This window comes from Schistocerca nitens, chromosome 2 (assembly GCF_023898315.1).
Source record: "Schistocerca nitens isolate TAMUIC-IGC-003100 chromosome 2, iqSchNite1.1, whole genome shotgun sequence".
Classification (NCBI taxonomy): domain Eukaryota; kingdom Metazoa; phylum Arthropoda; class Insecta; order Orthoptera; family Acrididae; genus Schistocerca; species Schistocerca nitens.
In genome coordinates this window covers 724,848,858-724,861,606 of record NC_064615.1, presented here as the reverse complement: position 1 = coordinate 724,861,606, position 12,749 = coordinate 724,848,858, and the positions used below count along the sequence as shown (strand labels likewise).

The window sequence follows — 12,749 nt, the reverse complement described above, 5'->3', positions numbered from 1 at the left end:
GTAATAAACATTGTGTATACTTGTGATCTGTATCCAGTTGTGTTGGTTCCTAAGTTTGTTGCTTGGTAATAACAGAACATGAGGTGTTGGTTAACTGCATCTGACCATCTCATCCTCTGTCTTTGTTTTCCTCCTAGAGTGGTTGCAGGAAGCATATCCTGCAAAATACCTCTATTTGGATTTAAATCATTTTCCATGTGGCTAGCAGTGTCATTACATTGTGGACGGGCATAGGATTCAAGCATCGTCCCTGACCATGATAGCGCCTGTCCGAGGCTTCATTAGTTCTGTCCTGAACCAACTAATCACACTAAAAGGGGGGTTAGCCCTATTAGTGGTTTGTTCTTCTCGTCGCCTTTTACGAGTGGCAGAACATACTGGAGGCCTATTCTTTTCCCGGGCCTCCACGGGTTTTATTATTTTTATTATTATTATTATTCCTACTACTACTACTATTACTATTATTTAAGGCTCGTACTATTTGAGGAGTGAATGTATAAAAAGAATTCTCAGTCGAACAACATTTCTCAAATCCAAACTCTGATACACTAAGGAAATTGTTTCCACATAAGTGTGCAACTGCTCTTCAGTACATCACTTTTTGAATATTTTGGAAAAAGTTGTCAGTATGGAAACTGGACGATAATTGTTTACTTCTGTCTTGTCACCTTTCTTATGAAGTGGTTTAACAATTGCACATTTTAACCTGCCTGGAAAAATTCCCTGTGCCAGTGGTGCATATATCACTAAGGACATTACTTATTAAGTTGAACAACTTTTCAAAATTCTGTCTGAAATACCATCAACCTCGCAAAAGCTTTTGTTTTTTAGAAATGTATAATTGCTGTGAAGGATGCTGAGTTAACTTTTAGTTGTTTAAAGTTTTGTGGAATGACATTTTTAATATATTATATTGCTTCTTCAACTGAACTATTTAAGCCTATATTTACTGCTATATTTAGAAAGTGATTATTTAAAGTACTTGCAACTTGTGAATTATCAGTCACAACATTGTCATTTAGTTTCATTGTTACAGAGTCTTGTACAATAACTGGCTGTCCTGTCTCCCATTTGACAATGTCCCATATAGTTTTAATCTTATTATCTGCATTATTTATTTATTTATTTTATTATATCAAGTATCAACTGTTATCTGCATTATTTATTTATTTATTTATTTTATTACCGCCAAATGGGGTGATTTTGGACACCGGGCCGAATTCGGACACTATGGCTTATTTGCTCTTTGCCACAGCATAGAAACAAAGAGTTACTTATTTTAACATCTGTGCGCCAGTTATTTTAAGCGCAAGAATGCATTTATCACTTTCCACAACCTTTATTTTGCGTCAATTGTTTCCCTAGGTGAATAACTGACGAATAGTCTCAGTGTTAAAAATCCATGCATTATTGTAAAGTGTGCTGCGCCGAGCGGGACCATAATTATCAATGCGCTCAGTAGCTAACAGCATTGAGACAATTTCTGTACAAGTTTGTCGAGTTTCTCATGCAAGGTTATAAAATAACGACGGCTTTTGTAAAACTGTGTACTGTGTGGGGTGATTTCAGACAATGCCAAGAACGTATAAGAGCAGGAGAGGTGCTACAGTATGGTGTAATTATGACCCAGAACTTTTAGATAAAGCGGTTCGTGATATTCAGAGTGGTAAATTATCGTACAGAAAAGTGTGTGATTTGTACGGTATACCTCATTCAACCCTACAAAATAAAGTGCAGGAAGCACATCCGAAAAAAATGGGAGGACAACCAGTGCTAAATAAAGAAGAAAAAGAAATGTTGAAGCAAGGTATCTTGAGGGCTGCACATTGGGGATTTCCCTTCACTAAATTGGATATTAGATATTTATTTAAAGGCTACCTTGATAAATCTGGCCAAAAAGAGAAGAAATTTCATAATAATCTGCAAGGAGAAGAATGGGTGCATTTATTTCTCAAACAACAATCAGAAGATCTTTCCATTCACTTGAGCGAAAATATTAAACGAGCTCGTGCAGAAGTGAACAAACAGACTGTTAAGATGTTTTTCTCCAATATCAAGGCAAAGCTGGAAAATCTCCCACCATGTGTAAAATATCAGTAACAGTCCGAATTCACCCTCTATAAACTGTAACTTCAGACAGAGATTTAAAAAAACACGTGTCCGAAATCACCCCAATATCCATGGGGTGACTTCGGACACTTTAACTGCCTCAGATAAATATACCTACACATACACTTTCTGGTTATGGGATATTTTATTCGTTACACATATACCCTACCACTTCCATAACAATCAATTTAATCTAACAACTTACACAAAAGTTACAATCAAAATAACGACAATACCATCCGAAATCACCCTGTTTGACGGTATATCAAGTATCAACCATCATACAGTGAACTCTACATACGTAACTATGAAACTCGCATATCATCTTAGTTACTAGTTATGAGTTATGAGTTGTGAATGGTGCGTGCGTGTGTGTGTGTGTGTGTGTGTGTGTGTGTGTGTGTGTGTGTGTGTGTGTGTGTGTGTGTCTAGATCTCATTTTCCTTTGCCTCAAGTTTCAGAAATACTTCTTAAAACTCTACTACCACCTGTGCAAAATGTGGTTTCATACAAATATTTTTCACCTTATATTTATTTTACGAAGTATATTTGCCATCTAATCTGTAATTTACACCAGTTCTACTCAATTTGTTTCATATTTTCCTTTCAAGCCTGCAACTGAAGTTTAGAAAGAGATGAGCTTTGACAATGTTTTCATATTATTTTCATGTCTGCCAAGTTTACTTTCTTCTCCCTTTCCCCCTCGCCCACCTCTTTCCTGCTTCAAACATCAGTACAGCCTAAGGTGTGTCAGTCTAACTAAGATATGTTGGTTTTGTATTTCCACATTGCTTCAGTTATCTTCTTTATAATGTCTTCAGGCCAATAGCTGATATTCACAATACATAAACATCGTTCTTCAGTGAGAAAAAAGAAGAGTACATCTTGTTTGCCAGTTATTACTACTGATCCTCGAAACCCTGTTACAAACAATAGTAGTTATCCGTTACGAAATTTGTTTTGGTCCTGCTTTTCTCACTTTCCTATTCAGTTTTCATGGGAAATTAGAGGTTTTCTGTGACTAAGTACTTACTGAAAGGGGGGATAACGATACACAACAGATATTTAGCCTACACATCAACAATGTAGGAAAAGATGGATTGCTACTTTTTGTAAAGAAAACAATTTAAGTTGTAGATGGTCATAATTAAAAGACACTTACATAAAGCTTTTGGCCACAGCCTTCACCAACAAAAGAAACACACACCACACATACACACACAAGCAAGCACACCTCACGCACACATGACCACCAACTCCAGCAGCTCAGGCCGGAATGTTGTTGATATTCCTACCTGGAGTTCCCATTATTTGATTTGGCCTACAGATCATTTAGTTTGCTTTCAGTTATTAATCATCACTGTAAATTGACCTAAAATGTGGTACATACAAGAGAATGTCACATTTCCTCATAAGCTTACCTCTGTTTTAACAGCATTCCTGTTCATTGGTGGGTACACGGAAGACACAAAGTCATCCACTATGGGGCTCAATCCCTGCACTAAAGTTGCTAAATCATCTAGCTGTGCAATATTCTGATCTGTTTCACAGTTTGAATTCGATCTGGCAGCTGAGCCAATCCTCTTCACACACTTCTGAGCTGTTTTCACTAAACCAACACAAGGAGGTAATAATTCTCTGTCCTGATTGTTCCAGTTAACAGTGTTATCCACTTCCTCACCAACATTTGTCTCGCCTGCCCAGTCAGCTTTGACTTCCTGAAACACAACAAGTTATCATCACCAGGGATATCATATGCACCCTTTTCTATTCCTTCACATATTCTTTAGCCATTTCAGAGAACAAAGTGGATACAGAATTTGGCTGAATTAAATTTGGGAAATTTCTCACAAGTATTATGAGATGTGAAACTTTCTGTATGCTTGTACAGAATGAGCAAGAATTAAACAACTAATTTTATTACAATTTTAATAACAATTAAATGGGCCTTGCATAGTCAAAAAATCTTATCTTGTATACATTCACAAATGTGTTTTGTATTACTGTTATTTGTTTGAAGTTCACTTTAGGCAGCATGCAACAAATGGAGTTCGACACACAAAATCCCTGTCACAGCAGATACTGCATCAAGCTACAAATGCTGTATGGGGCATAACAATATAAGTGAAGAACAGAGTTTAATTCATGTAAAACTTTTCGTTTAGTATGAGCTTAACCAATGCTCAAAGCACATGTTTGTACTCACTTATATTAAGTGCCTTGCTATTGCTGACATATAGTAATAATTATCCGGACTCCTGAGGAAGCTAGCCATGCCACTGAGAAAATTCAAGAGACTGCCATCAAGACTGGACTCAAAATCTCTTATGAAGAAACACAGTACACAGACTCCCAAGACCACAAACCTGGCATCACTTGCAATGAAGTGTGGCAATATTGCACAAGTTAAACACTTTCAGTATATAGGCACAATTATTGGAAACAGTAGCAATGGAAGTGTAGATAAGAAAGCAAATGTATAAAAATTGTGTAAAACCTACACAATTACCTGGAATACATACAACAAAAAGTCGCTGTCCATCAAAGCGAAACTTCCACTACCACACAGTCATTCGTACAGCACTCAACGCTACTGGTACGTCAACAGTAAATACCAGTACCAAAAACATCACGAAAATTGAAAGACAAATACTGAAAAAAATATTTGGACCAAAAATTCAAGATGGTATATGGATGTGTGAAAACTATGTTTGCTGATGGAGTGGTACACCTCGCCGGCCGGTGTGGCCGAGCAGTTCTAGGCGCTTCAGTCTGGAACTGCGCAACCGCTACCGTCGCAGGTTCGAATCCTGCCTCGGGCATGGATGTGTGTGATGTCCTTAGGTTAGTTAGGTTTAAGTAGTTCTAAGTTCTAGGGGACTGATGACCTCAGATGTTAAGTCCCATAGTGCTCAGAGCCATTTGAACCATTTTTGGTACACCTCAATTGTACAGAAAAGACATATGACACTATTGTCATACAGCATGAATAGACAACTCTTGTTTGACCAAAAAAAATCTTAATCCAAAATATCTTGGCTGGTTGACGCCCAAAGTGAGCTCAAAGAAATCAGTATTCACACACTGTTGGCTACATGGGCTACATACAGGCAGAAAATCAATACACACAACTTCATTCCCGAGAATCCCACAGGAATTTGAAACATAAAAATGCATGGATGCAAGGAAGAAGAGAGGCTTAAAGTGAAAAGATGAGAAGTTTTGGGAACATAAGAAGAATAAGAAAACCAGTGCTAAGTGATGACTCAATGAAAAAAAAAATAAAAATAATAATAATAATAATAATAATAATAATAATAATAATAATAATTAATATGTTGCCCCATTTCCAAGTTAATAGCGTTGAAGTTAGCCAATCAGGCCATTGTGTGCACCAATGTGGATGCACGCCAGACATAATGTCGCAAAACGCATTCTTCGTTTGGTTTCCTGAAATCGAACAAGAGAGTGATTGAAAAACTGTAAATGGGACAGTAGTACAGATTGACCTTGAGCCAAAGGCTGAGTCGTCTCGTGTGCTGTCAACTAAGCTACGAGAAAACTGACACTAATTCCTACCGTACAACACATTTCGAAGCTTCTCACACTTCTTCTGACCACCCGATATATACAAGGTGTAACAGGTATATAAATGCAGACATTTTTATATGTGGTACCTTAATATGTACACACATCAATGTGTTGCTTTTTTTTGTCTGCATCAAATAGTCTTCCACAAACACATCACAAACTTCCCTGCATGGTCATACTGTATAACTGCGTGGTCTATACCTATCAGTATAAACTAAGCATTTTGCATCCACACTTCAACACCTGATCTGCTGTCCAGGGAAAAATAAGCATTAATGGCTGGGCCTTGCCACATGCATTTTTAGGTTGGTAAGTACCTCCTAGTATAAGACGTGTAATGGCCATAATTATTAAGTCTGCAATACTGATATAATGTTGTTCAGTACACCATCCTCAGCTGCCAATAGAAATACCTGCACATCACATAAACCTGTTACACTCTATGTGTGTGTGTGTGTGTGTGTGTGTGCGCACGAAAGCGCGACACCCAAATTTCATCTATATTCAGAAGCAGAAGAATTATTTTAATCAATGAATAATGGAAGAAAAAACTCTCACTGAATCACTTTCATGTGGATTTGATTACTGATAATGTTGAAAAATGAAGCTGTAGTAACTGGAGAAATGGAAGTGTGACACTGATGTACATTACACATGGTTGCTGCTTTTGGAAAATCCGGAAAGGAAGAGGGACTTTTTGAGAAGCAAATACTAGTCATTTAATTTTGACATCAATCCAGGTAGAATTTCACCTTCCAGAGAGAATTATCTCCATGTCTCCTGTGTGGAAGAGAGAGGACAATGCTAATCAAGCGCTATATCTGTCGCACAATGCTGACATCCTACGAACCTGAGAAATATCAATAATGTTTTGTTCTTCATTCAGAGCAGTTATCAATTTAGATTATTTCTGCAGAGATAACAAATTAAATGATTCAGTTTTTCTCTCAAATTATTAATGCTGAACACTACGAAATTAAACATGAATTCAATACAACTGCATCAATTTGCTCCTGAGTCATTGTAATGTTTGTTCGCAATGCCTGGCAAAATCTTAATCATTTGTGCTCGTTGCCTGAACACATCCACTTTCTGTTGAAAAAAATGGCTCTGAGCACTATGGGACTCAACTGCTGAGGTCATTAGTCCCCTAGAACTTAGAACTAGTTAAACCTAACTAACCTAAGGACATCACAAACATCCATGCCCGAGGCAGGATTCGAACCTGCGACCGTAGCGGTCTCGCGGTTCCAGACTGCAGCGCCTTTAACCGCACGGCCACCACTTTCTGTTGATTCTGAGTCAGAATTAACTGTTTTACAATGTTTTCATCTGTAGGTATTGTAGTACTACCACTTTTCCACTACTACTAGAAACTGAAGATGATAACTTGGCCGCCAGTCGAATGTGCACTGAGCAGCATGTACTACAGGATCCCAGGTGACAGGAAAATTATGTAAACTATATAAATAAAAATGTAAATGATCATTTGTTCAAAATCGCATATCTCCAAGTTCTTCACTGATTTCTTTGAAATTTTGACACAACATTGCATTCGAATACTAGCATGCTTTTATGTTCCTGCTTGAGTGCCACATGGTATAAAAAGACGTATGTCATGATAAAAGGGATATGTTGTTAGCAAAAGTCCCATGTCCATTTGTTCAGAATCTTAAAACTGCAAAAGTTCTTCACCAAGTCCTTTGAAATTTTGACAACATTACATTCAAATATGCGTGTATGTTTACATATCTACTGGAGTGCTATATAACACACACACAAATGGCACTCTGAAGGTATAGAAAAATGCATGCATTCAAATAAAACATTGTGTCAAAATCGGTGAAGAACTTTCGGAAATTAAAAATTTTGAACAAACGAACATTTACATCTACATAAATAAAAATAGAATAAATGCAGAATAAAAAAATATAAGTAGAGGTTTAAGATTTTGAAAAAATGAAAATTTACATTTATATAAAAAACTACACATATAATGTACAAATATTTGTGTAATAATCATAGAGAAAATCTGTATAAAAAGGTAAATCTTCATTTGCTTAAAATCTTAAATCCCAAAAATTCTTCACCGATTGCTTCAAAAATTTGGCACATCTTTGCATTCTAATGTGTGTTTTTATATACCTATTTTTAAATATATATAAATAAATATGTATCCCATGAAAGGAAAACACTTATTGCCAAAAATCTCAAAAAGTTCTTGACTGATTTACTTCAAATTTTTACACAACACTCTGATGGACACAGACACAAATGTGCGCAAACAAGAAAATTGTATTTATGGCTTATTGGCTTATGATTAGATTACTACTACAGAATCCAAATTTGTAATAACAATACACAAGGCTCCAGATCAGAGAGAAGGGGAAACTGGAGATGGACAGAGGGTGGGAGGAAATGGACATAGAAAATGGAAAGTAGGAGACCGATAAAGAAGGTGAGCTGGAGGAGATGGAGAGAGAGAGAGAGAGAGAGAGAGAGAGAGAGAGAGAGAGAGAGGTGGAGGGGGGGGGGGACAAGAGAAGATGGACAGAGAAACAGGGGGTACAAGCTGATGGGATGGAGAGAGGGGGGGAGTAGGAGGAGGACATGGACGAAGAGGTGGACATAGATGGAGGAAGTAGGAGTTAGGACGTCTATTCAATTGGCATGCATATTAGAAATGTGTGCTCTCTCTCTTTTCTTTCTTTTCCACTTACGGCATTGCATGGCTGGGAACAGCAGGAAAACAAGGATAATGGAATGTAGTCAAATCAGGTTAGGTGATGCTAAAGGAATTACATTAGGAAACGAGAACTTAAAGTAGTAGACAAGTTTTGCTATTTGAACAGCAAAATAACTGAGGATCACCAAAGTGGGGAGGGTATAAAATGTGGACTAGCAATGGCAAAAAAAAGCACTTCTGAAGAAAAGAAAATTGTTGTTGCTGTTGTTGTTGTCTTCAGTCCTGAGACTGGTTTGATGCAGCTCTCCATGCTACCCTATTCTGTGGAAGCTTCTTCATCTCCCAGTACTTACTGCAACCTACATCCTTCTGAATCTGCTTAGTGTATTCATCTCTTGGTCTCCCTATACGATTTTTACCCTCCACGCTGCCCTCCAATGCTAAATTTGTGATCCCTTGATGCCTCAGAACATGTCCTACTAACCGGTCCCTTCTTTTTGTCAAGTTGTGCCACACTTCTGAAGAAGAGAAAATTATTAACATGTAGATTTAAGTGTCAGGAAGTCTTTTCCTAAGAGTATCTCTGTGAAGTGTAGCCATGTATGGAAGTGAAACATGGATGATGAACAGTTTACACAAAAAAGAGAATAGAAGAGTTCAAAATGTGGTGCTGCAGAAGAATGTTTAAGATTAGATGGGTAGGTCATACAACTAAAGAGGAGGTACAGAATAGAATTCGGAAGACAAGAAATCTGTGGCACAACTTGAGCAAAAGAAGGGATCGGTTGATAGGACACATTCTGAGACGCCAAGGGATCACCAATTTAGCATTGGAGGGAAATGCGTGCGTTTGGGTGTGTGTGTGTGTGGGGGGGGGGGGGGGGGGGGGATACAGGAAGACCAAGAGACAAATATAATTAGATGATTCAGGAGGATGTAGGCTGCAGTAGTTGTTCAGAGATGAAGTTGAGTCGCTGAGGATAGAGTAACATGGAGAGCTGCATTAAACCAGTCTTTGGACGGATTCAGAGAGAGTAGAAGGTCAGAGGCAGTACACGGTTGAAACATACCGCAGTCCAGAAATGATAAAAGAGTAATAAGCAGTAAATCTGGAATAAGAGGATGACAAATGTGTAGTGTAGTTAATAAGTAGGAGGAAATGCAAAAGAAAACAAGGAAAAATCCAAAGACAGAAAGATATGAAAAGATGAAGACAAAAAAGGAATAGAGTAAATTACTGAATATAAAATGAAATTCTTTTAACATAGGTTAAGTCCAGAATCATGGTGGGATGTGAGGATATGATTTGTGGAGTTTAGGGAAACTATTACTGGGTGATAGGTTCCAAATGGCCCATGTTGTGTAGCAGGAACTTAGGTATATTATGTCATTCTGAAGGTTTTCCTTTACTACGAGGGCTATCCACAAAGTACATTACGTTTTGGAATTAAAAATAAATAAAGTATTGGAATTTTTTTTTATTATATACAGATGAAAGCCACACTTAAATACTACTTTTCTACACAGTAGCCACTTAAATTAAGGCACTTATCGTAGCAATGGACGAGCTTGGAAATTCCTTCGTCGTAAAATTCGGCCGCCTGCGCCTTCAACCACGTAGCGACTGTCTTTTGGGACAGAAAAGGTGTGATTTTTGTGGATTTCCTGGAAAGAGACACTACAATAAACTCTCGAAGGTATTGCCAAACTCTGCACAACCTCAGAAGAGCAATACAAAACAAGCGCAGGGGAAAGTTGGGCTCAAAGATCTTGCTGATTCATGACAACTCCCAGGCCCACATGGCAAATGCCACTCATGAAGTTCTCGAATCTTTTAAGTGGGAGTTGTTTCCTCATCCGCCGTACAGTCCCGACCTGGCACCGAGCGACTTCCACTTATTCCCAGCAATGAAGAAGTGGTTGGCTATGCAGCGTTTTGATGATGACGCACAGCTTCAAGAAGAGGTAACCACATGGTTGAAGGTGCAGGCAGCAGAATTTTAAGACGAAGGAATTTCCAAGCTCGTCCATCGCTACGATAAGTGCCTTAATCTAAATGGCAACTATGTAGAAAAGTAATATTTAAGTGTGGCTTTCATCTGTACATAATAAAAAAAATTTCCAATACTTTATTTATTTTTAATTCCAAAACTTTGTGGATAGCCCTCGTATATTCTATCAAAACATCACATACTTTTTGAAATATTGCAAATTTATGCACAGTATGTACTGTAAATGAGTGCAAATTCAATTGCTGAGTTTAAAGTAACTCTTTGAAGAACTAAAATTATTACATCCACCAGAATTCATTCTACTTGCTTATTACACATTGTGGGGCGGCGGGTGGAATAATTGTTAATGTTCCTATTATTTATTTAATGCTGTTGTTTGCCATTCTCAACACTGGCTCTCTAACTACAATATTGGCAACCAGAAAGTGATTAGCAAAACGTGAAGCCTGTAATTAGAATTCCTAGTGCCCACTTCATCTGAGAAATACGTTTATAGCTGCAGCTTACAGCTCTGAGGAATTAGGAGATTGTCTGGGATTCATAATCAAAAACCATTCTCTCTAAAATGTTCACTATATTTTGAAAGTCACAGACCAAAAAGAATCCACACAATCCAACTACCAGAGCAGTTCAGAGTCTAAAGCGCTGATGCAACTATAACTGTTCAAATTAAGTGTTTAAGTGAATGCTCGCCATAATCTGTTGATAATGTTCATCAAACGCCACGCACGTGAAAATACGACATACGCAAACTAAAGATAGATCATCAACGTCATCCCAAACTTAACACTTCACTTGAACACGATTTCATGGTTACGCGTATCCCGAATAACTTATTACTGCATCCGAGGCTGTTTATATCAATGATACCGACGCGACGCGACTCCCTGCACAGGTGGTGCACTAATCAGCGTCTGGAGAGAACTGGGCCCTTCCTCCTCTCGCGCAGCGTTTTTACATATAAAGCCGTGGTGCGGACGGCTAAGGGAAAGCCTGATCAAATCTGCTCTCCCGACTAGCCACTGGGCTAGTAATGCACCACTTTAAGTTATCGAATAAATCATTGCTTCCTTTGCTGATGGCCGATGAAGCTTTCAATTTAATTGTGCAATCAGCACACAAGTAATCAATCATAATAAAAGTCTGACGTGGCTAAGTCAAATATTTTGGGCGAGAGAATTAATTTAATTACACTACACGCAGTAGACGAGCTCTGAACTTGCCCTTTGGAGATACGCTATCGCTATAGTTTTATAGTTATTCAGTTGAAACTTCTCACATCTTTATGATTATAGCAGATCTCCCTTGTACTTAAATTTAAACATCCTAGCTTTATTTATTCGCCTACTTAATCAATCTTGCTTCCTTAATTTCTAAGACAAAAACCAGAAAATCATGAATTTCAACTAAAATTTTAATTTGTGAGATCCAGAATACTGTTTCTACTAAATTATTATGCAAAAGGAATCTAAATATAAATTTTTAAGTTTCTAGCTCTTTTCTGTTGCACCAATGATTTTTACAGAAAAACGTCCAAATTTCAAAAGTGGTTAAAGTTATTGAACTGATATTCAACACATATTGATTTAGTATTACTCCTGACATGCTAGAAACGTTTCAGGTTATTTACTTGATTTTTAAAGTATTGTGCAACATTTATGACGTCAGAGCTAGTTACAGCGGACTGGCTGGCACACAATGGAAAGACTGATGTGGATTTTATAAGGCGTGAGTAGGCTGCTTCCCTACAACATGTCTTCCTATAAATAATGTTAGCTTGTAAGTCAGATAATTTGGACACACTTTCTACAGGATTATTATTTTAAACAGTCTTCTATAACGCTAACTTCATTTCACTGGTTTCAGGCTCATCTTTATCAAAATTTACAATGAAAATCAACACATGATAAATTGTCGAAAAAAAGGATTACTGACATTTTAGCATGAAGATGCAAAATACCTGAACACAAGTAATGCATGTGATAACAACACATCTCACCTGTTCAATGACCTTAATCCCAACAGTTCGTTTCAATGACCACTGTTAATGATTCTGCTAACATTCCTACAATTATATATTATGAATCAAAAGTTACAGTTGTGATGACATAAATAGCCTGTTATATGACTGAATAATATTTCCACCATTTAACTATACAAACTTCGTTATTTTATATTACTATCATGATTTCGACCTTAAGCAGTATTCAAGTACAACAATGTTGGGTACAATCAGACGTTGTTGAGTGAAGTCATCATCAAGATCCACACAAGTATAAAATCACTGAAATGTATGGCAGATAGGTAGCAAACATGTTTTCCAACTATAAAAGAACTGAGCCACAGATTGA

The 12,749-nt window shown here is 37.4% G+C and overlaps 1 protein-coding gene across 1 annotated transcript in view; it reads right to left on the bottom strand.

Moving 5' to 3' along the window:
* The window catches only part of LOC126236918 (cyclin-D1-binding protein 1 homolog), a 79,146-nt gene that overhangs the window by 7,401 nt on the left and 58,996 nt on the right, over positions 1 to 12,749 (bottom strand). The window contains exon 5 of the mRNA XM_049946573.1: positions 3,531 to 3,827. Within this exon, the coding sequence (XP_049802530.1) occupies positions 3,531 to 3,827 (297 nt within the window). The remainder of the gene's footprint in view (positions 1 to 3,530; positions 3,828 to 12,749) is intronic.